Source organism: Pogona vitticeps, chromosome 4 (assembly GCF_051106095.1).
Source record: "Pogona vitticeps strain Pit_001003342236 chromosome 4, PviZW2.1, whole genome shotgun sequence".
Taxonomy (NCBI): domain Eukaryota; kingdom Metazoa; phylum Chordata; class Lepidosauria; order Squamata; family Agamidae; genus Pogona; species Pogona vitticeps.
Window position 1 is genome coordinate 129,887,653 of NC_135786.1, and position 25,499 is coordinate 129,913,151.

Sequence of the window (25,499 nt, forward strand, 5' to 3'; positions counted from 1 at the left end):
ATTAAAAGAGCATCAAAACAAGAAAGAAACCAGAAAGTAATTATGTATCAAATGTTTAACTGATTTTTTTTTTTAATCATAGCATGGCAAAAAGACGGGTCTTTTAGCTAAGAAGCAGGTTCTATAGCTGTGGTGCCTTCACTGAAAAATCCATGTCACTAGGATCTACTAGTTGAAATTCTTATGAATGTTCTAATGGAGAGCAGGGCTCCAAAGACAATCTTGAGTCTCAGGCTGGTTTATATAAGCAAAGGCAGAGCTTACAATAACCTGACCTCAGGATATTAAAAGCTTTAAGAATAATTACAAATCATTATACCAAATGCAGAAAATGAATACATGACCAATGCCACTGATACGAGATCTATCTGAGATGCTCCTGTTGCATCATACAAAGCACATTTTGGTAATCCTAAGTAGAGAACATTACAATGGTCCACTATAAATATACTAAAGACATGGCTAACTGATGCAAGATCCAGGTAAGGCTGCAACGTATAACAGGCACTTCTGGGTATCTGGAGAAAACAGAACCTCCAAGCAATTAGTACATCCATCTTATCTGAATTAGCTTCAATTTGCTTACTGTCATCCAATCACTAGTCCAGTTTCTCCCATTTTGTTAACATTGGGAAATACAAGATGGAAACAGGACTCATGACACTGTCGAAGAACTCTTTGGAGAACCTAGTAGTTTCATTAAAGATCCTAAAAGCTATGAGATGAGAGACAGTGATTTGAACAATACTACCCAATGGGTTTGGATCCATGGTAATTTGAACACATTTCTTTCTGATTCAGCAGTCCTCCCACTGCTCAAGAAACTTGGGAGGTATAGCCTCCCACAACAACTATAGCAGTATTCATGGTACACATATTCCTTGTATCTGTTCTTAAAGTAAGCTGTGTCCATTTGGAACACTTTTTCAAGCCATCCACCACCCCCAAAGTTTTAACTCAAATTCTTCCAACCAATATTCATTACTATAAGGTATAAAAACTGCAGTGAAGTGGTTTTTCAAAAGGCAAATGATGGCAGAACCCAACTCCATTTGTGCATGTTAACCATTTGATGCCTGTGTCATCCAGCAATGGCTTGCACATATGAAGAGGTCAACACAGACAAAGCACTGTTGGCAGAAGTAGCATTTCAGGATCAGATCTCAAATGCAAAAGCATGGCACCAGCACACACAACCTGCGGTCAGTTAAACTACCAAGCCATTAAGGTGATCAAATGGTATACCTGTTATGTATAAAGCACCTCTGTGTTTTATATTCAAAGTAGAAATGTGCAATGCTTATCAATCATACTTGATCAAAGCCATTGTTGTCCAATGAGGAATGAAATCTTTTGACTCACTGTATGAATTCACTATCCCTTAACCCCTCATCTGGTTTAAGCTTTACAAATTGCTTCAGCTTTACCAAAGATACCAATCCTAAGTATAGTTTTCCCATTAATTTTTTACAAGGTGTCCAGAATGTTAGTACAAACACTCAACTTGCCCAGAGTATAAAAATCTCTTTTTGAAAGTAATCAGAGACAGTTGCAAGCCCTCCAATAGTTTGTTAACATTAGAGTTATGGTTTTTACAGAGAGGAAGTACAGTATTTCCATTCTTGTTTCTCAAAACTTTTTAAAGCAACCTTTAGTTGCTTAAAAAAATCTAAATACAGCAATAGGAGGCACAGTACAAGTAAGCAGATGCGCCATGTAATACTTCCCCTCCACCATTTAATATAGCCACACGCTCCTCACTATAGAAGTAACTAAATGTAACAGTTATAATACAAAAGTTATTCTGCATTATGTTATAATCATAAAGTGACTTAGACTTCAATTACATTTGGAACAAAACCTGTTTTTGAATTAGGTTTAGCATTCTTGAAACAATTTTTAAAATCCTGACTACATGATGTACAGGAAAGCATGGATTTTTTTTTTCTTTACTGAAAAAGTGTGTGTTTTGGTTGGAAAGTAAGGCATTTTACTCAGCCACAAGAGGATCGTTTATTTTAAATAGCTTGTGGCACTTATTTATTTTGAATCATTTTGGCATGTGTGAACTCTTCTGTCAGTGAGCATTGTGTCTGTAGAGTTTGTCACTCATTGGTGTGCTTTCCCTCGCACCAGCCTCAGCTCCCTCGACTTCTCTACTCCTATGTGTGTGTATGTGTGTATATGTGACCATCTTCCTCCTTTACATGCCTAGAAGCTGCCAATCTAGTCAATGTCTCTGTTCAGTGGCTCCTTCTCCACCCCCCTGTGTGTGTTTGTGTGTATCCAACTGCAGGGAAACCTCTGCTTTAATTTCCCCCCCTATCTCTTGTACTGATTGTAGAAAATAAAATATATATTAAAAATAACACCATAGCAGCAGTGGCTAGTGGCTGTGAGAAGCAGCCAGTGTGAGGGCAGGCAGGTGCAGGACAAAACCTCAAAAGCAGATTCTAAAAGCCCATGCACCCTCTTCCACCAATATACAACAGAGTTTAAATGGATTAAAAATTTTCCCAAGAGGACACACACACCGACCCGAAACCACGTGACTACCACATGATTTTCAACTGATTTTAGACCTCCGCTCCCTATCTTGATTAATTTTCATAGTATAACCACACTCTTAGTTGCACAATTGTTATTAAAGGTAGTAATTGCAAGCAATTCATTATCTGTGACTACTTGCGGGCTCTGAGCTTTTCCCTCATACTGATCTATGATAGTTTGAGCCTCATGTCCATTATAAATTATTTCCAAAGTTTTTGTCTACAGTATTCTCCTTTTAACTAGGAATTCACTCAGTTTTGACAATTCCTTCAGTTCCATTGAGTTTCCAAATATGGTTTCATAGTGGCTTGGACTGTGAATATTTAAGGTGAACATACTTTCCATTGAGGTTAATGTTGTTATTGTTTAGTCGTTAAGTTGTGTTCGACTCTTCATGACCCCATGGACCAGAGCATGCCAGGTCCTCCTGTCTTCCACTGCCTCCTGGAGTTGGGTGAAATTTATGTTGGTAGCTTCAACTGTCCCACCATCTCATCTTCTGTAATCCCCTTCTCTTCTTGCCTTCACACTTTCCCAACATCAGGGTCTTTTCCAAGGAGTCTTCTCTTCTCATGAGATGACCAAAGTATTGAAGCCTCAGCTTCAGGGTCTGTCCTTCCAATGAGCACTGAAGGTTGATTTCCTTCAGAATTGATAGGTTTGTTCTCTTTGCAGTCCAGGGGACTCTCAAGAGTCTCCTCCAGCACCACAGTTCAAAATCATTAATTCTTTGATGGTCAGCCTTCTTTGTGGTCCAGCTCTCACTTCCATACATTGCTACTGAAAAACCACATGCTGACTATGCTGACCTTTGTTGGCAAGGTGATGTCTCTGCTGTTTAAGATGCTGTCTAGGTTTTTCATTGCTTTCCTCCCAAGAAGTAGGGGTCTTTTAATTTCATGGCTGCCGTCACCATCTGCAGTGATCATAGAGCCCAAGAAAGTAAAATCTGTCACTGCCTCCATATCTTCCCCTTCTATTTGCCAGGAGGTGATGGGACCAGTGGCCATGATAGTTTTTTTTTTTTGATGTTGAGCCTCAGATCATTTTTTGCGCTTTCCTCTTTCACCCTCATTAAGAGGTTCTTTAATTTGTCCTTACTTTCTGCCATCAGAGTGGTATCATCTGCATATATGAGGTTGTTGATATTTCTTCCGGTAATCTTAATTCCAGTTTGGGATTCATCCAGTCCAGCCTTTCGCGTGATGTATTCTGCATATAAATTAAGCAGGGAGACAATATACAGCCTTGTCGTACTCCTTTCCCAATTTTGAACCAATCAGTTGTCCCATAACCAGTTCTAACTGTTGCTTCCCTTCCCACATATAGATTTCTCAGGAGATAGATAAAGAAATGGGAGTGCTTGACCACCTTAAGAACTTGCCATAGTTTGTTGTGGTCCACACAATCAAAGGCTTTTGCGTAGTCAATGAAGCAGAAGTAGATGTTTTTTCTGGAACTCTCTGGCTTTCTCCATAATCCAGCGCAGGTTAGCAATTTGGTCTCGAGTTCCTCTGCCCCTTCGAAATCCAGCTTGTACTTCTGGGAGTTCTCAGTCCACATACTGCTGAAGCCTACCTTGTAGGATTTTGAGCATAACCTTGCTAGCGTGTGAAATGCATGCAATTGTAGTTGGAGCATTCTTCAGCACTGCCCTTCTCTGGGATTGGGATGTAAGGTTAATGAGACCTCACTTAATTTGGATTTATTTATCAATATCCTAAATGCAAATGATTTTCTCCAGTTCAAACATATTACATATTGTTCAGTATGTTCACAAAACTATCTAAAGAAATGACCCAGTTTGATGCATTCCATTTGAAATACTATCAGTATTATTAATACCATGCTTAGAATTAAAGCAAACTATAACAAATGCACTATGCAGTTTAACTCTCACCAAGAAAGCTTTCATAATTTAAACTGAGTTGGGGACTTGCGAGATTGGGTGTCCTTCCATGTAAGTATTTTCAATTGCTCCACACAGAAAACAGGTATTACCCAGAATATTCTAGATCAACTTTCTCTCTGCCACACAAGTTTTTTGTACTGTTCTTGTGTTGTTATGTGGCACCAGGTCGCTTCTGACTTAAAAGTGATCCTATCAACTGATGACCTCCAAAACGTATTACCTGCTTTTATTTTAGGATTTTGTTCAAAATATCCTATCACTAACATCCCTCCTCAGAGCTTGGAGATTAAAACCAGTTTCCTATACCAAACCAATCTACTTCATGCTTGGTTTCCCTCTTTTCCTATTACCCTTCACTCTTCTCAGCCTTATTGTATTTTCCAATGTATCTGGTTTTCCCACAGTGTTTCTAGTTTTGTACTGAGGGGTATTCATATATGAAAGTTTTCACCTGCAATACGAAACACACTCGTTCCAAATATACATTTATCAGATCAACCAGGTCATTGTGTACAAGCACACCTTTCTTGGGATGACTCAGTTATGTGCTTTACTCAATATGTGAGTCATTCAATTAATTTCCCCCCAGATCAGTCATCAGTCAGAATATTTTAGTATTGTGCTTTCTTAACAGTGTGTGCTTAAAAGGATTGGTAAGAAGTGCACTTATACACTAGATAAAAAAATCACACACATACCCAAACATCTCAGAATATCATCATCATTGACAAAAATGGAAACAAAGTATTGCTGTTCCTCTTTAAATCTCTGCTCTGTTTGCCATGTTATCTCGAAAAAAGAGACATTGCTGTTGAGAGTTAAAATATTGTTTATATCTGTAATCTAAAAAGAAGGATGGAAAACACCAGGTAAGCTTTCAAGTCCAGCAGGACTGTTCATCAAGTGGGACATGGCAGGGTACGGAAGCTGAGGAAGAGTTCTGCAGCACCTGAAAGTGCTGAGACTTTCGTTCCCTGAAAGCCTCATTTTTTTTATTTTATTTTTAAAAAATGTGATTTTCCCCCTCAGTATGTTGGCTATGTCTGTGCAGCAGTTGTTTTGTTTCAAGAAATATAAAGTAAATGTGAAAGAAAGATATGAATGAGCAAGTTAAGCTTCATAGTCACTTTTAATGAACATGCTAAAACAAACAATGTATAACGAGGAACATATGTCAAAACCCAGATTTGATAAAGATAGCTCACCTTATTATTGGCCGGATCCTCATTATTGCTATTGATATCTTCGTCAATCAGGAAGGGATCCTTGGTTTCACTATTCTGCTTATTAGTTAAAGTATTGGGATAATATGATTTGGAAGTATTAAACTGGCTTTTGCTAGAATCTCTAGTCAGAGAGACTTCATGGCAATAAGAGTGAAGAAAGGCCCGGACTCCATCAATTCCTACAAATTGTGAGATAGGGACACCATTTGGGTTCACAATCCCTGACTCAAGCAGATGAGAATTTCTCCATCGGTGCAACTTCAAGGCGAGCAAAACAAGGAGGAAGGTGAAGAACAGACAGGAGACAAAGGCCACAGCAACTACCAGGTAAAAAGTGAGATCCGATGAAACATCTAAGGGAGCTGAGACACTGCTCAGGTCTGATAGGATTTCAGGAATGTTGTGAGCCAGAACCACAGTCACAGTTACTGAGGCAGAAAGAGATGGTTGCCCATTGTCCTTGACCAAAATCACCAGGCTTTGCTTGAGGGTGTCCTTCTCTAGAAAGAACCGAGCTGTCCTGATCTCTCCAGTGTGAAGTCCCACAGTGAACAGCCCTGGTTCTGTGGCTTTGATCAACTGGTAGGAGAGCCAGGCATTCTGGCCAGAATCTGCATCCACAGCCACTACTTTAGTAACCAGGTAACCAGGCTCTGAGGAGTGAGGGGCCAGCTCTATCCCAGTGGAGCCATCGCTGGGAGGGGAAGGGTACAGGATTTCTGGGGCATTGTCATTCTGATCCAGGATGAAGAGGGTCACAGAGGCAGTGGAGCTGAGGGGCGGGGAGCCTCCATCCTGGGCCTTCACCTGGAAGTTAATCTCCTGGATTTGTTCATAGTCAAAGGAGTTTAGGGCATAGATAACTCCTGTTTCAGAATTAATAGAGATGTAGAACGAGATAGGGGAACCACCAATGTTTCCCTCAACAATAGAATATGTAATTCTGGAGTTTTCTCCGGAGTCTGGATCATTTGCCTTTAGGGATAAAATGGAAGCCCCTCTTGGGTTATTCTCCATTAAATATGTGATATAAATTGGTTGCAGGAAGTGGGGAGGGCTGTCATTTGTGTCTAAAATCTCAAGTGGAATGATAATAGATGAGGAAAGAGGAGGGGTCCCATGGTCTGTGACTGCGACTGTGATATTGTAGGCTGCCGCCTGCTCCCTGTCCAGGGCTCTTGTTGTCATCAAACTGTAATAATTGCCATAGGATTTTGTCAGCTGGAAGGGGAGGTGGCTGGGAATAGAACACGTGACCTCTGCATTCTCTCCCGAATCACGGTCTTGTACGTTTATAAGGGCAATGGCAGTTGCTGGTGATGAGTTTTCAGGGATGGAGTGGACAAGCGATGTTATTTCCAGTTCAGGTGCATTATCATTCACATCGGTAACAGATATCATGAGGGTTGATCTGTCCAGGAGACCTCCGCCATCTTGGACCTGGACCTCAATTTCATAAAATGCAGAATCTTCATAGTCCAAGTTTCCCAAAAGACCTATTTCTCCCGTGTTTGCATCCAAATGGAACATTTGGGTAACTTTTGGTGAGGCTTTTCTGAATGTATACTTCACATCTTTGTTGGTCCCTTCATCCAGGTCAGTGGCTTTTAAGGTGGCTACTATAGATCCCATGGGAATATCTTCCCTTACATTTACTTTATAGAAGGGTTGACTAAAAATGGGTGCATTGTCGTTGGCATCTACCACAGTAACAAGAATCGGCACAGAGCCTGTCCTAACAGGATCTCCACCATCATATGCCATAAGGACAAGATTGTGCATAGTTTCTTTCTCACGATCGAGTGGGCTTTCCAGCACTAATTTAGTATATTTTCTTCCATCAACAGTTGTTTGCACGTTAAGAGAGAAATGGCTATTGCTGCTGAGTTTGTACCCTTGCAGAGAATTGTTTCCTAAATCTGGATCTTGAGCCTCCATGAGAGGAAACTGGGTCCCCAGAGCTGTAAGCTCACTAATGTTTATCACTATTTTTTCTGTTGGGAAGGTGGGGGCATGATCATTAACATCGGTGATTTCCACTTCAACTCCGTAAATTTTCATGGAATCACCCACTATGATCTCAAAATTCAGGATGCATGTCTCCATCTGACCACAGATCACCTCTCTGTCTATTCTTCCTGTTGTGAGCAAATTCCCGCTCCTATAATTCAAAGCAAAGTATGGCGTCCTACCTGGGGAAACAATGCGGATCCCATGCTCTGACAGTTCCTTCGCCTCCAGTCCCAGATCCCTTGCAATATTCCCCACCAAAGAGCCTTTCTCGGTTTCCTCAGGAATGGAATAATGGATCTGCCTGGAAGTGGCTTGGGAGATGTTAGCAAAAAGACAGAAAAAGATGACTCCCTTCTTGAAATCTTGCAGATGTTTTGCTATTGCCATTCCTGGTCAGAAGAGAAGCCACTGAAGAAGTCTGCCCTTCAAGAGGAAGAGTGAATGCTGCCAGAAACTGCAGAAGAATCCTGGTTCGATGGATATTGTCTTGCAGCTGAGATTCCCAATGCTGAAAGGTTCGGTGGATGCATCTCTCTGCATCTCTGCTTTGAAGCTGCTGATGGGAGAAGGCTGTACTTCTCAGTGCATTTCCTTGCCTTTGTTAGTGAACAGCGACACTCAGAGTCCCAGGGAGGAACTTCAAACAAACTCTGTTATGCTTTCATTTTCATGCTAGGTCTGATTCCAGAAAACATAGTTGTTTCTTCATTAAGTGTTGAATTATGAAATACAACAGCTAGCTGATTAATTAGGCCTTTGTTAGTAAACAGCGACACTCAGAGTCCCCTGTAGTAATAGCACAAAATTCTTGTTGAGAATTCCTGATCTTTATTCAGTCATGGTTTTCATTTTTATATCACAACATTAACTTAGATTTCCCCTTTAGTAGGACATTTGGTTGAATTCATGTTAAGAAATTTATAAAATTATTTCTATATAAATGATGCAAATGATAATTTTGAATGAAGAAAACTATATATGACTTCAAAGTTGTTGTAACAAGAACAAAAACAATCCACTATGGAAAATTCTGCAGTTTTAAAATCTTGAAGCTTGGATCTTCAGATTTCTTTAATATTGTTCTCAGCATGTACTGCTATTAAAGAAGAAACCTCCTAAGGGTAAAATATCCAGATATTTAAGAAGCTAGAAATAAGTTTTACCATATCCTATAAACAAGGCCATTTTTGTTTGTTGTTTTTGCTGAGAAATGAATAAGATACAGCAGTAAGAGGAAGAACACATCTACTGAGAGAAGTATTAAGCAACAGGTGGCCACTGGCAATACAAGTAAACTCCAATTCTGCTTGGAAACAAGTCACCTGTCTTTGTTCTCAGTACAACTGTGGACCAAGCAGGCTGCTGGCATGCAGTTCTGCTATGAAGCATGGCACACACTCATTGAACACTATAGTCCTGGGCAGAATTGGAGGATTTAGGTGAGAATAAGAACATCAGAAGGGAGAAAGAGTAACAACAGCTTATTCAGTAGTGGTTCTGGCAATGAGGAGGGGATGCCGCCCAGAGACCTTTGGGTAGTGTGGGCGGCATATAAATTAAATAAATAAATAATAATAATAATAATAATAATGTATCCCCAGAGGCTTGGAGGTAGTAATGGTAGTGACCCGCCACTAATCCACTAATCTCTCTCTCTCTCTCTCTCTCTCTCTGTTGCTCATATTCTGCATCCTTTAAAATGCTATATTTTTTTTCAACTGCCAAATAAAATTCTACTGTCAATACGTCATAATTTTGACAACACTCAAGTCTCACATCCATATGCAAAGGTAAATTTACCCACAGTATTAAGAGGAAAGTTATATAAGATGATATGAAGACAGATTTCATTATACTAATATCTTCACTATGTTTTGAGCAGAGAAGATTTAACTGTGGACCTTAGAGGAAAATTGAGTTGTCAATCATGATATCACCAAACTGTACAGAAAAATATCTGAAAAAGTAGGTACTGTATGTAATTCGATAAATCTTGAATTTCTCTCTAGTCATACGGAACTAGCAATCACCAGAGATCTGGTGAACGAGACAAAAGCTATTAAAATGATTTTTTTTTACATTTTTTTTAGTTCTAATACACAGGAGAGATTATCTATGAATGGGGAAAGTGAGGAAATCTCAAAGACAGTTATTTTTGTAATAATTTAATGCAGGATGTTAATCCTACAGATTACTAATATGCAATGCTAGCACTAATAAGCAAGTGTTTATTTTCCTTAGTCTCATATTATGCTCGAAAGAGATCACAAGAAAAGAAATGTCAGAAATTCTTGGCAACAAATCTTACCTTTTCACCATTCTCTACCTCAGAATTTAAGTGGTTCCCACTATTTTCAGTGAAGGGAACATCACATTTCTCAGCACCGATAATATTGTCTGCAATCTGAATACTGGGAGGCAGGAAAGTAAATTCATTTTTCCTGGATTCTGAGGAGAGGCAAAGCTGGTAAGAATAAGGCAAGGTCCCATCTTCAAAATTAGGTGGAAACATGGCACCACCCTTGGAGTGGGGAACTGGCCCAAAGCACTGCAGGAATTTGGGATGCCCTGAGCGCCGAATCTTCATCGTAATGGCCAGAATGACCGTCAAGAGGAATAAGAAGGAGATCAAGGCTAAGGCCAGCACCAGATAGAACTGGAGATCAGACTGAGACTCAGAGATGCTTGGCTGGTTCTTCATTTCAGGAAGGGCCTCCTGGAAGTTCTCAGCAAAGACCAGGTTCAGAGTAACAGTGGCTGAGAGAGATGGCTGCCCATTGTCCTTCACCATCACAACCAGCCTCTGCTTCACAGCATCTCTCTCCAAAAAGGCCCTGGTTGTCCTGATCTCACCAGTATGAGAGCCGACAGAGAAGAGGCCTGGCTCGGTGGCTTGAACAACATGGTATGAGAGCCAGGCGTTGTGTCCAGAATCAGCATCCACAGCCACGACTTTAGTCACTAGGTAATCTCCTTCGGCCGAGCGAGGGACCATCTCAAATGAGGCTGAGCCCTTGCCTTCTTGGGAAGGGGACAGGATTTGAGGTCTGTTGTCATTGCGATCCAGAATAAACACCCTGATGGTGGCATTGCTGCTGAGAGAGGGATTTCCCCCATCTTGGGCCTTCACTTGTAGCTGAAACTCCCTGAACTGCTCATAGTCAAAGGATCGCTGGGCATAGATTGTGCCTGTCTCAGAATTAATGGAGATGTACGATGAGGTGGGAAGCTCTTCCATGTTGCTGTAGAGGATGGAGTATGTGATCCGTGCATTCTGGCCCATGTCTGGATCTGTGGCTTTGATCGTGAAGATTGATGCACCGGAGGGATTATTTTCTGGCACATACATGCTGTAGAATGATTTCTCAAAAGCAGGAGCATTGTCATTGATATCAGAGACCTGTAATGAGATGATTTTTTGTGTAGAAAGAGGAGGAGTACCTTTGTCAGTGGCTATGAATGTAATATTATATTGAGAAGTTCTTTCTCTGTCCAGGGGACTATCTGTCAGGAGTTTATAATAACTATTTGAGGAGGGAAGAATCTTGAAGGGTAATCCATCTTGTAAATAACAAGCAACTTGACCATTCTCCCCCATGTCCTTGTCATTTACATTGATGATAGCAATCACTGTTCCAGGCGGAGACTGTTCAGAAACTGGGCTAAACAGAGAAACTAATTTTATTTCCGGAAAATTGTCATTCTCATCAAGAATGCTTATTTCAATATTGCAATGCGTCTCTAATCCACCACCATCTTTTGCTGCCACCGTTATTGTATATTTTTCAGTTTCTTCAAAGTTCAGTTGCTCAGTCAGAGTGATTATACCACTGATTGCATTCAACTGGAATTTTGGACGGACATTGGCTGGTACATTGCTGAATTCATATCTGATTTGGGCATTTGTACCATCATCTTTATCAGAGGCTACAACCTGGAGCACAAGAGACCCAACAGCAGCATTTTCTGGCAAACTAACCTTGTAGACCTCCTGGGTAAAGACTGGTGGATTGTCATTGGCATCAGTTACATTAATCCATATTTGGACAGTCCCACTTCTTCTGGGTTCACCTCCATCCAGTGCTGTGAGGACCAGGTGCAGAACTTGTTCACTTTCACGATCTAAGGGTTTACCAATTACTAGTTCTGGATATTTATTACCATCCTGGTTATCTCTAATTCCCAAAGTGACATATTGATTGGCACTCAGTTCATAGTTCTGGAGGGAATTCACCCCAATATCTGGATCTTCAGCTTTCCCAAGGAGAAATCGGGTGCCTGGCAAAGTGGATTCTATGATTTCTAATTTAACATCATCAGTTAGGAAATATGGGGCGTTATCATTAATATCCTGGATTGTTATGCTTATATGGAAAAAATTCAAAGGGTTTTCTACTACAACTTCAAAGTCAAGCAGACAATTTGGATTTTTGCCACATACTACCTCTCGATCTATCCTGTCATTCACATAGAGGTTTCCATTCTCTTTATTGAAACTGAAATAATGCATTTCATTCCCAGAGACAGCATGCAGATTTTGCTTTGCTAGTTCTCTGGCATGCAGTCCCAAATCCTTGGCGAGGTTCCCCACAATGGAGCCCTTCACCAACTCCTCAGGGATTGAATACTGAATCTGCTCTGAAGCACCTGAGCAGCAGAAAGAAAATAATGAGATAAGCAGTACTTGCCTCATGGGTGCCCTGCTATTCTCTTTGTGCCTTTTGTCCATCTGGCTTCCTTGTAGACCAGTACCTTTTCTTTTCTTTTTAAGCTTATTACAGCAGATTCTCATGAAGATGGAAGAAATCCCAGTAAGGAAGAACAAAATACCATTCTCCTGAATCAATAGTTTCTTTTTGCTCTCCTTCTCTCCCTCTCTCTTTGAGGCAGTTCTGTCTCTGTGCTCTTTCCTGGGGTTTATTCACAGCACTGTGAGCTACTGTGTGACAGGAAGCATCCACAGACCATTACCCTCTTTTAACTATCATGTTGTCCAACAGTGGCACTTAGAGGTTCAGGGGAAGAACTGCAAGGAAAACCGTCTTCTATTTGAAACAGAAACCAGCCCAATATATACAAAAATGTAAGTATTTCTGCAACGTGTCTTGCATGTGTACATGACTGCAAGAGTACAAGTTATGAAAGCTTTTCTGTATGTTGTCCATGTTTGCATCTTTTAATGCAGTTTCTGGGGGAAATGATGCTTATATGCAGAAGCAGACTATTAGCTGGGACCACAGTTTTCCCTATTTGAAGCCAGTTTGCAATTAGGTGTTTTCCATAGCACTTTATTGCTGGAACTGAGCAAGTATCCACTAATGGTGGCCAACAAGATATCTCCAGAAAGCAGACAATCATGATGCGTAGGGAATGTTCCATAAATGAAGCTAGGAATTTCGTAAATTAATTATGCAGTCTGTGATGAAGTACTGTACTTTTTCTATCAATCCTAAATTTAGAGTTGATTATTTTCATTAGGTTAATCCTGAATTCTTAGTAAGAGGGACAGAGGAAATTCTCTGTATATACTTTCTTTGGACCATACAAGACTGCATACATATCTACCATGTGCATTCTTTGCTGTATTTTTTCCTCTTTTGGTAACATCAGAAACATCCAATGCTTTGGGCATTCTTCATAAGGACGGTACTAGATCACCGTGATGAACCTCTTACCCATAAACTTGAAAGTTAGTAAAGGAAAGTAGGTTAAGAATTTGTAATGAAGCATTCTGAACACCCTCACCAAACCACAGTTCTGAGGATGCCATTACTTATAAGCTAGCATAAAACTGATGTGAATTTTGTGTGTCTATAGATATAGCCAGATTGTTATATTCTGTTTAATTGTTGATGTATGTTTAACAGACACTTAGTTCATCAGCAAACATACTAAAAACATTCAAAATTCATATGGTAAAGCTTGCTTATACTGTATACTGCATGGGTAATGTGACCTTCAAAGAAGTGGAAGACGTCAAATACCACTGTGCCTAACATTTCCCTGAAGCATGGTCAGTCAGACACCTAAGCAACCACCAATGAATGACACACACCAGAGTGTGGCATGGCCAATAATCAGATGAACTGTAGAAAGTTCTTACAGCAAATTTAACCGGACACATCTCTACAATGGTCTAGGTTCAAATGAAGTAATGAACCCATGACTATATACAAGGGCCACAGGACCAAGTCTTTCTGTGTGCAAAAAATGAAAAACCATGTGCACAGGGAGCTAGCATTTAGAGTCATTCACAACTGAAAGCAGCATTTGCCACACCCATTCCATGACAGTTTGGTTACACATGGATAAATACTGTTGCCTGCCTCACTACCATAACCATAGCATGAACCACACAGACCCAGCTTGAGAATCATGACCTAATTTCTTCCCTAGAATAAAATTTATTATATTAAAACTGAAATGCATTTTACATCCACATCATATTGGCAGATTATCTGGATTTTGGCCGAATCCCCATTACTGATCTCAGTTACCTTCAATAAGGTGGAAAATATCCCCTTTTCCCCCTTACAAGGCTGTTAATTAGAGTATTGAACGAGCTTTCTCTTGAGAAACCTCAGGAAGTAGAAGCTTGGACTTCTCAGTCAGCACAATATGAAACTAGAACACAACTGAAATTCATATTCCTGGAATCATACAGCTCAGTTTCTTCAGCTGTGAAGAGTGAATGCTCATAATTCAATGAGGAAGATGAAGGACAAGCAATAGACAAAAGCAATTGCAATCAACAGGTACAAAGAGCAATCTAAGTGGGACTCTGCAGAAACTGAGGTATGGTTCAGATCTGAAAGACTTCAGGGATGCTGTTGTTCAGAATTACAGTGAATATACCGGAGGCAGAGGGAGATGGCTGCCCAATGTATTTGACAAAAATTACAGGCTTTGCTCGAGGTTGTCCTTCTTCAGAAAGAACCAATCTGTCCTTATCTCTGCAGTGTGGAGTCCCTCCCTGAAAAGTCTTGGCTCTCTGCCCTTGGTCAGTATCCTGGCTTTCCAAGACACAGTTTTGCAATTCAGAATTTCATCTGTTTCTCTCTATGGTGTACAAAAAATTACAGCCCCCCCCTCCAGCTCCCCCACCACAACATGGTAACATGGACTGGAAGCACAATGATCTTGACAATTTAAATAAGAAAACCCAAGTTCTTTTGTCAAAATTCTGGTGCCGTTATCCAAAAGTGTGTATGGAGTGCCTTTATTTGCCATAGAGGATGGGATCCTTAAATATCTTTGTAAGGCTCAAACAGGCAAACTTTGAAATCAGTCCCATGGGAGCACAGTCCTATTTCATCAGATGATTGTGGGAAATGATAAAAGACTAACCATATTACAACTTGCAAGAGGGTACCAACCTACATTAATGAAAGTCCCACAGTGCAGGAATTAATGGATTGAGAAACAATTGGCTAGACAGCACTTCAGCTACCTCCTTGATTATAATGTTGATACGCAACATCTGAACCTATCCATTAAAAGACATCTTTAGGCTGAAACTAAGGGACTCGTAAGTGCAATCCAAGACCAAGTTATCTGCACTAGGTACTAGCAAAACATAACAATGAAACAAGGTTTAAGTGACATGTAACATATCCATGGAAAAAAAATCAGGCTTTTGATAAAGTTATCCAATTCTCTCTGGCCTGATACCCCATTGAAGATAGGATAAGTTATCATTAAAGCCTTGGATTTCTATCGTTTAAGTTTTAGAAGAGACAGCTGACTTAGTCTGTGCTGTCATATCACAGCGAGGTGTGAAATGCCACACTATCAACAACTTGTGCCCAAGAAACAAACAGTCTCCTTGTTTTGGGGCCATGTATAAATGTATTTCTGGAAGGACAGATCCTGAAGCTGAGGCTCCAGTACTTTGGCCATCTCATGAGAAGAGAAGACTCCCTGGAAAAGACTCTGATGTTGGGAAAGTGTGACGGCAAGAGGAGAAGGGGACGACAGAGGATGAGATGGCTGGACAGTGTCTGTGAAGAAACCAACATGAAATTGACACAACTACGGGAGGCAGTGGAAGATAGGAGGGCCTGGCATGCTCTGGTCCATGGGGTCACGAAGAGTCAGACACAACTAAACGATGATGATAAATGTATTCGCTATGCAGCTCCACTCTTATGTCTGAGGAAGTGGACTGGTCCACTAAAGCTCACAATTAAAATATAGCAGTTAGTCTTTAAGATGCCATGTTTCTGTCTTCTTAAAATTTATTTTTCTTTGGATCTCCATATTTATTTACAAAATATTCACAGAACTGTCAGTCATGATGAAAGGATGCAGAAATCATTTTCCCCCACATATTGCTTCTCTAGCTGTCCTGTCTCTGACATATGTATTTTAATTTTTGCGCTGATGGCCAGATACTGCTTTGTACACTGAGAAAGAATATGCAGAGTGCAACTAGCTGTTTATCCAGCCTCAAATCTTGCAACATTTTTCACAGCAGAGCCCTTCTTTAGCAACAAAACAGCTTGAGGAAGCATTCTTCAGAGTCTTCCCAGCCACTCTGTGGGAACACTATTGCCAATACTGGCATTTTGAGTCTAAAATGGAGAACTGTAAGAATCCTGATGTTCCCTCTACTGCATTTAAATGTAAACTACTATAACACTCATGCTGAATAAAGAAATGTTTCAGATACTATGTCTATATGAGTGTATGCTTTGCTATTTACAGTAAGAAATTATTGCAGATTCAGTCTAAATGAACTGGAAATGGGACAAAGTCAATAATAAAGCTTTCCAATCTGCTTTCTGTTCTTCAATAGCTAATTGGTGGAAGTGACCATACATTTTGTTTTAAAGAAAAATATATAAATATAAAGATTCTTAGTACTTTTGTGCAAGCTCTTGTACAGGTAGACATGAGAGATATACTGTACAAAATACCAGCCACCGTGCTATAAACTCTTATTCAAGCTCTTGTGTAAAAAAACAAAAACAAAAAACAAAAAAAACGCAGCAGTGCTAGTTGTTTTTTCCTTCCACTATTTTCTAGATCCCAACTAGAGACATCTTGTTTGTGCTTAGTCTGAACACGTGTTTGGCGCCTCCCAGTCCCGCCCCCTCCAGAAGGTGCCCATTCAGAGGGAGCTCTCCGGCTTCCTTGCTCTGCCTCCTCCAGGGGCTGCTTCTGAGTGGGCACTCAACAGAGGAGGCAGGGCTGGGAAGTGCTGGAACCTGTTTGGATGAAGTATGAATCGGCACAAACCACCGAACCGGTGGTTCGTACCCATCTCTAATCCCATCACTTTCTTCCAGTAGAGGAAGCTATTACATTTTTTCCCTAGAGTTAAGAATTAAAGTAAAGAAGACTGACATTTTGATGTCACAAAGATTAAGATGAAATAAGAGAGAGAACTACAGAAAATCATTGTGGATTTTCTTCATGTTTACCTGCCTCTGCTGCCTTTGTGGCTTTGTGGTTGAATGCTGTATAGTGTAATCCCAACGCTTGTGAAGACATTTGCAGATATCACTATGATGTACTGCAACACTACTAAGAAATAATTATTAAAGTTAAGTTGCATAAGGCCGGGACCATAGCTTAATGAGTAGTAATCTACTTAAAAGACTAAAAGTTTCACAGATGATATTTACACTTGATAATATTGGACTAGAAGGATCACTGGTTCTTCTCTAAGTCAGAGAATAAATGTGCAAGAGAATTAACAAGTCATAGAACTATAGGGCAGCATACCAACATTAATTATTTTGGGGATGCCTTAGTTTCTGCTGCAAATAAAGGATGCCTGTAAGATTTTGCTGTGATGTATTATATATAATGAGGTCAAGTAGGCTGGGAGGGAGGAATAAAACGTCAGATACTTGATCTAGTTACACTTCACCTCTGGAAGTTTTATCTCTGCACTCTCTTTGGTGTCAAAGCCTTTTACCTCTTTACTTACACATAATTCTTTGTAGTATTGACTTTGGAGACCCTCTGCATCTCCTCACATCCACCAGTCCCTTACCCTCAGAGGCTACTCTGGATTGTCCCTATGTATGATCTGGCTGCTATTGTCCTGAGTCTCTGGGCCAGAAAGAGTTTACACTGCTGGATGTTTTAGGAAGGTACCCTTTAAAGACTATAACCATGCTTCCTTGGAGACTTGGATGTATCTACCTTCTGCGTACAAAATTGCAGAATGCCTTGTCTACTGTTGTTGCAATAAAACAACAGCAGCAATGACAATTTTATGTCAATATCATAGAGACTCAGACAGTGTAACCTCTATTCTCCTCTCAGAGTCACATCTGTATGTTGTGAAATAGAGGAAAGAGAGGAAGAAATGATTTCCTCCTTTTTCATCTGTCATTCCTAGCATAACCTATGTAGGAGAAGATCATGCATCCTGCCTAAAGGTGTGCTGATTAACCACAGCAATTAGAATATCTGTTTTGATTGCAAAACTTCACATTAGCTGAGACAAATCACAGAAATAAAGACAAAGATTGGAGAAAATACATTGTTTTATAATCTCATTATAGATCCTATAAGGATAATCATCATCCTCATCATCTTAGAACTGCAGAGCTGGAAAGGACCCCGTGAATCAAGTCCAGCCCCTGTCAAAGAGGTACCGTGGGAAATTGAACTCTCAGCCTCTAGCCAGATGCCTAAACCACTATAGATCAAGAAAGCATTGTTGTATGAATATAAAATTATTTCTGTATATTAAATATGATAAAGCTGAATTATTTCTGATGGTTATTTTTTTTATAAGCGTTGTGACTTGGATTTTTCCAGTTGAACATTTAGTCGGAAGTACTACTTAGAATGTCAGGCTACCACTTCTTTTTATATTCTGTTTTCCTAACTATTTGGAAGTAAATCCTACTGGATTCCAATCATCCTAGGAGAGAGTGCAAGGTATTGCAGCCAGCAGGGCAAATGCACTTAAAACTCAGAGTGTTCCATTGTTGGAATTTCTGACGTATCCACACTCATGTTGGGCTCTTGCTGGCATGACATGATTAGCAGTAGTGCATGCCTCTCACTCTTACAGTTCTGTGAGGGGTAGGAGCCGACTGATTGGCACCCCTCAAAATGCAAGCAAAAAGAGGAAATGATTTATACCAGCCCCAACACAGATAATTTCCACCATATTAGGAACATGTTTAGAAAACAAGATGGTTGTGGAAGGACCCAAAGCTTACCCCGTCATTTACATCAAGATAGTGTGGTGATGAAAACTCTGGAAGAGTTTATTTAACTCAAAGAAACTTAAGAAAAATAAAAAATTATGTGTTCGGCTGCATTCAGAGAATAAGAGTAAGCTCCGATGAATACATTGGAGGAAGTATTGAGGAGCCATGACAGGACAGCAATAAACATTATAGTGTGTGTAATAAATATGAACTTTACCTTGTCAGTATTCACTGTCTCAGAATGTAAACCATTTCCTTCATTCCCTATGAAGGGCGAACCAGATTTTTCAGCACCAAGAATATTTTCTGCAATATGTACATTGGGTGTTAGAAAAGTAAATTCATTTTTCCTGGATTCTGAAGACAGACAAAGCTGATAAGAATAAGGCAAAGTCCCATCTTCAAAATTAGGTGGAAACATGGCACCACCCTTGGAGTGGGGAACGGGGCCAAAGCACTGAAGGAATTTGGGGTGCCCTGAGCGCCGAATCTTCATCGTAATGGCCAGAATGACGGTCAAGAGGAATAAGAAGGAGATCAAGGCTAAGGCCAGCACCAGATAGAACTGGAGATCAGACTGAGACTCAGAGATGCTTGGCTGGTTCTTCATTTCAGGAAGGGCCTCCTGGAAGTTCTCAGCAAACACCAGGTTCAGAGTAACAGTGGCGGAGAGAGATGGCTGCCCATTGTCCTTCACCATCACAACCAGCCTCTGCTTCACAGCATCTCTCTCCAAAAAGGCCCTGCTTGTCCTGATCTCACCAGTATGAGAGCCGACAGAGAAGAGGCCTGGCTCGGTGGCTTGAACCAGATGATACGAGAGCCAGGCGTTGTGTCCGGAATCGGCATCCACAGCCACCACTTTAGTCACTAGATAATCTCCCTCAGCCGAGCGAGGGACCATCTCAAATGAGGCCGAGCCCTTGCCTTCTTGGGAAGGGGACAGGATTTGAGGTCTGTTGTCATTGCGATCCAGAATAAACACCCTGATGGTGGCATTGCTGCTGAGAGGAGGAGAACCCCCATCTTGGGCTTTCACTCGCAGCTGGAACTCCCTAAACTGCTCATAGTCAAAAGATCGCTGGGCATAGATTGTGCCTGTCTGTGAATTAATGGAGATGTATGAAGAGATGGGAAGGTCCTCAATGTTGCTGTGGAGGATGGAGTATGTGATCCGTGCATTCAGGTCCATGTCTGGATCTGTGGCTTTAATAGTGAAAATAGAGGCACTGGAGGGATTATTTTCTGGCACATACATGCTGTAGGATGATTTCTCAAAAGCCGGAGGATTGTCATTGATATCAGAGACCTGTAATGAGATGATTTTTTGTGTGGAAAGAGGAGGAGTTCCTTTGTCAGTGGCTATGATTGTAATATTATATCGAGGAGTTCTTTCTCTGTCCAGGGGATTGTCTGTCAGAAGCTTGTAGTAATTATTAGATGATGGGAAAATTGTGAATGGCAAATCATCTTTTAAATAGCAAGTTACTTCTCCATTCTCACCAGCATCCTTGTCATTCACGTTTACCAAAGCAATTAGAGTTCTAAGCACCGAGTCTTCTGGGACTGGGCTAAATAAGGAAACCAAGGTTATTTCTGGAGGGTTGTCATTCACGTCTGAGACCAGAACTTCTATTTTGCAGTATGTTATCAATCCTCCCCCATCTTTTGCTGCAACTGTCATAATGTATTCTTTGGTATCTTCGAAATCCAGTGCCTCCTTAAGAATGACTGTGCCATTAGAGGCATCTATACTGAACGTCTGTCGGGCATTTACAGGTATGTTGGTAAAATGATACCTGACTTGGGCATTTGAGCCTTCATCGTTATCGGAGGCTGCAAGCTGAAGCACAACAGTGTCAACAGGGGTATTTTCCTTTAGACTCACCTTGTAAACATCTTGGGTGAAAATAGGTGGGTTGTCATTGACATCAGTGACATTAATCCATATCTGGACCGTCCCAGTTTGTTTGGGGTCACCTCCATCTATGGCTTCAAGAACCAAATGAACAGTCTGTTCAGTTTCTCGGTCTAGTGATTTCTGCAGCACTAAATCTACAAATTTATTTCCATCTTGACTTTCTTTTATCTCTATAGTAAAATATGAGTTTTGGCTGAGCTGGTAGTTTTGGAGAGAATTCATCCCGATGTCAGGATCTTCAGCCTTCCCAAGGAGAAATCGGGTACCAGGTGAAGTGAGTTCATTTATCTCTATGTAGATATCACCATCCACAAAATGTGGCGCATTGTCATTAATGTCCTGGATTGCCACAGATGTATGAAAAATATTAAAAGGATTTTCAATCACTACTTCAAAACTAACAAAGCAAAGTGGATTTTTGCCACATATTTGCTCCCGGTCTATTTTTCCATTTACGTAAAGATTTCCAGAATCTGTACTGATGGCAAAATATTTCATTTCATCCACTGAGACAACATGCAGGTTGCGTTTTGCCAGTTCTTTGGCATTCAGGCCCAAATCCTTGGCAAGATTCCCCACAATGGAGCCCTTTGGCATCTCTTCGGGGACAGAATAACGAATCTGCTCTGCAGCAGCCCGGCAGCAGAATGAAAATAGTAAAAGAAGCAATACTTGCCTTGTGAGTGCCTTGCCATTCTTCCTGTGCCTTCTCTCCATATGGCTGTATGAGAAATCCTTTCTTTTTTTCCTCAGATAAGATCAAATTTTCCTCAGGATGCAGGAAAATCCCATAAGAAAGAGCAACTATTTATTCTGTTCAGATGATGTACGTTTTCTTTCTATCAGCAGCAACGTTCTTTCTCCCTCTTGCTCTGTTTGCCGATCTGCACAGCAGTAATGAAGCAAGTCCACTGTCAGAAGCACCAACTGATTTCCACCACGCTCCAGCCAAGAGACTGGCCAATATCGCCACTCTGAGGCTCAGAGGGAGAGCTGCAAGGAATTTTTTCTCCCTTTAAATTTCAAAGAAAACCCTGACCAGATACTGTATGATGTTATTCTAATACCACAAGAACTTGGCTTCTATAATTTGAAGACTGATTTTTACACAGAAGTTATTTCTCTTCTCCCTGGATGTGAGTGCAATATTTGGTGAACTTTGTTTATGGTTTAAGAATCATCATTTTCTAATGTAACAGGTAATATTACTTCTTTAGCCTTCCTGAAAATAATTACTATTCAAGCCATTCTAGGCAATCACAATTTCAATAATATCATCTCTATTAGTTTTGACTTACTGTTTCTCTGGCAAGATGGCAGTATTATTACTCATACTTGTCTTCTCTATTTTTAATTTTCATTGTGTATCCAGCCCAAAATCAAGGTTGATGATGCTTCTACCATTAAAAAATCACAAATGAATGCTAGCTTTCGTCCAGTACAGGCCATCATCAGGCTGGGCATGACTCCTTAGTAGATGATGCAGAAAAAATGCAAGAGTTCCAAAACTATGCCAGGCCTTTTTTTTCAAAGTGAGTTTCATGTTATATCCATTCCTGATCTTGAAAGTGGGCTGAACCACTTGTCTAAAACAGAAATCCCCTGTACTGGTATACTGTCCCCAAAGTTCGTGAGTCTCTTTGTGCTTTGTCCCAGAACTTTAGTGATAATCAACAGTGAGCAGAATGGCATGTAAACAAGAAAAATGAGCCTCCAGTCCCAAATGACAATCCCAGTTCCAGTTATCTCCCCATCCTTAGCATCCAGAATGACTTACTTTGTATCCTGACATGTTCCATGTTCCCCTACCGCTTCATACAAATGGGTTGCCTATGGCAGGGTTAGGGAAATATATACTTCAGTTTGAATATCAATTTTCTGTACATAGAGTGCCCAAATAATTTCCTGAACTAAATGTAGTACATTTTTTGTCAATCAGAAACACATCTGATTGTTTTTAAGAGAATACTGTTAAAAGAGAATATCTCCTCACTTTTAAAAAGCGGTGGAAGTTTATGGACGGTTATAATAGGAGCACTGCAGCCAACCCCATATGAGATATAGCAGGAATAGGAATGCCATCCTTGAATAACAGTTGTCATGGAATGAAGTATTACAGGACTACGCAAGGCCCACCCAGTTGCTTCAGCACCCACTCGGCCGTCCCTAGGTCACAACGCAGGAAGAGCTGGTGTAAGTGTTGAGCATTTTTAATTCCTTTTCCCCACAAACCTAATTGACACCCTACACTGTGCACCTTGCAGAATCAAGAATTCGTAGTGTCAACAAATGGGAGGAGGAGGCCAGTCACAACATGCAGATCTTTAAAGGAAATAAACATGTACAATTCTTGGTGTACAACACAGAAAGTAAATAGGAATTTCCTAGACCTGTTTCTTAGAACTCTGTCATCTGAGAATGGAGCAAAGTGTGGTCACTCCTTGAAAATGTAATTATACCACAGCATGCATGTATGCATACATCCATTTATTCATCCATCCATCATGTGCGTGTGTGTATGTTTATATGGGAAAGACTGGAATATGGAATATGACAATTGCATGATAGAGCATTCTAAACAATAAGAATTTGTCTGGCATTGACCAATAGAAGCTGGGAAGGTTAACTGTCCAATAGATATATACAGCAAGTGGTAGCTGGTTGTCTGTTTGGTTAGTTAGGTTGTTAGTTGTCTATTAAAGAGGATGTTTGTGAGATAGTCTGGAAGTTATATTAGTTAAGAGATGTATACTGTATAAGAAGGAATAACTATGTTTCTCAGGTTAAAAGGCAATATACCAATATAAATAAGTCAAGCACAAGTCTATGTATAAAGTACCAAATGTCAAACCACTTGTTCCCTTGTTTCACAGAGTCAGAATCTTGGGGCTTGGCAGGTTGTAAAGTCATAGAGAAGGGACTCCTTCAGCACAGAAAGTGAGTGACCCAGCAGGGAGGAACCAATATGTCTACAACAAAAAGTGCTCAGGTAGTACAGACCTTTCCTCTCTTTGGATTGTGAGGTTACTACTTTTCATACTACGTATTCTATATATTTGTGTAAGTACAGTAGGACACCCTTAGCTATGGGCTTGGTCTGCAGTTTCACTTCTCTGTGATTTGAAAATATAAAAAATAATTTAACTGTCCCCCCACAGGTATTTCCACAATATAGTTAACAGAACTGGCTATTAGAGAGATCCGGAGACCATACTATGTATAAGGTTCTCTATTAATCACGGTTTTCAGCATCCATGGAGGGAGGCTTAGAACCGATCTTCCACAGATATAGGGGCCTTACTGTATTCATGACAGGTCTCCTGATAGACAGACATTTATAAAATGAGGCCCCTGTTTAATTCAAGCATGTGCTTCTGCATATGGGAACCACTGTAGATCAAAGGGATTTTCAAACACTCAGCTATCACTCAGCTAAAAATACTACTGTATTAGAAAATCTTAGAAAAAGCTGTACTTTGATTTTCTTATACAACTGTTCAATGTGCCTTACTGGTTTTGTATTTCAAGCCATGTCACAGTGGTTTTACAAGGTGGTTATCTTAATACCTATCAAGAGTTATGCCAGTAGTTCTGAAATAAGAAAAGATTTACCTCACCATTTGCTGCTTTGTCTTGTTGACACAGAAATGATGTTTCAGGCCTCAGACCCATTGCAGTGCCAGCTTCCTTCCTTATCTTTTCTTAACCAACTACTGTATAGTGTCAGATCATATTTATTTCCCTAGAGCAACAGTGCCTTTTTGCAGCATACATGTATGTTATGCGGAGTGCCCTGTATCTTCCTTTCAAGAATTATATGAAGAAAGCCAGGGAGGAGAATGTTGTGAAAAACTTCATGTAGCTCAGCCACTGAGGAAAGAGAGAGACCCACAGAAACACAAGATAGCCCACCTCTAGTACATTTGATAATAGTCTACAACTTTTTTTGAAGGTATTATGAGTGTGAGTGATCATTATTGGAGACAAGGTAGGAGCTCTCTGCGAGGTCTTCAGTCTCTGAATACCTGGGAGTATGTTTTTGCTTACCCATTCTGTGCAATCCATATAGGAGGGAACAGTTAAGAATTTAGCCTTGTCAAGATACTTTGGCAGTGCAGGGGCGAAACTGTGGCCAGAATAAGTTAGTCTGATGCACATCAGACAAGAGGAAAAAGAACAAACGGTGTTAATGGATATCAGTGAGTCTTTTCTTATCAAAACAGTCAATGCAGAGTCAAAGTTTCCTGGAGTCTGGTTCCTCTCACTGGTTAAGGAGTAGGTGACAACACAACCTTGAAGTGGCCATTAAAAAGACAGGGACATGAGATGCTTTTGAGCTTCAAACCAAGATTTTTTTTATCTAAATAAGGAAGTCAGAGGAGATGATTGCGTAACATCATATCATAAATGGAAGGTGACTGCTAAGTTGTAGCTATTGAATCAATTGATTTAAGTCATGAAACAATTACTAATAAAATGGCTTTAGGTTGTTCCATAAATGTCTCATGTCTGTTGGAATACAATTAGAACAGGCCCAGTGAAGACCTGAAGAAATATAATTGTGACTCACTACTGTATTTCAGCCAATGTTTGGAAAGTACCAGTTAAGCAGAGATTTATATCACAAAACAGTTACTTGAGGGCTATAGTGACTTTTTGATTGTCCTTAATACAGGTAATGAAGTTCTAGAATATTT

The 25,499-nt window shown here is 40.3% G+C and overlaps 1 protein-coding gene and 2 pseudogenes across 13 annotated transcripts in view; all 3 read right to left on the reverse strand.

The window, feature by feature from the left end:
• LOC144583006 (protocadherin gamma-C5-like) overlaps positions 1-25,499 on the reverse strand; it is a 268,787-nt gene that overhangs the window by 119,847 nt on the left and 123,441 nt on the right. Inside the window, exon 1 of one of the 11 annotated variants that reach the window (XM_020799198.3) lies at positions 5,668-9,325. The exons of the other annotated variants lie outside the window; for them this stretch is intronic. Coding sequence (XP_020654857.3) covers positions 5,668-8,088 — 2,421 coding nt within the window. The 5' untranslated portion in view covers positions 8,089-9,325. Of the gene's footprint in view, positions 1-5,667; positions 9,326-25,499 lie in introns of those variants that run through there. 11 annotated transcript variants of the gene reach the window in all.
• On the reverse strand, positions 8,763-16,680 carry LOC144583059 (protocadherin gamma-B1 pseudogene; annotated as a pseudogene). The gene is made up of 2 exons (XR_013544246.1): positions 10,010-16,680; positions 8,763-8,816 (listed from the first exon to the last, which is right to left on the reverse strand). The product of XR_013544246.1 is annotated as a protocadherin gamma-B1 pseudogene (transcript).
• Positions 15,993-24,657, reverse strand: LOC144583058 (protocadherin gamma-B5 pseudogene; annotated as a pseudogene). The gene is made up of 2 exons (XR_013544247.1): positions 19,099-24,657; positions 15,993-16,106 (listed from the first exon to the last, which is right to left on the reverse strand). The product of XR_013544247.1 is annotated as a protocadherin gamma-B5 pseudogene (transcript).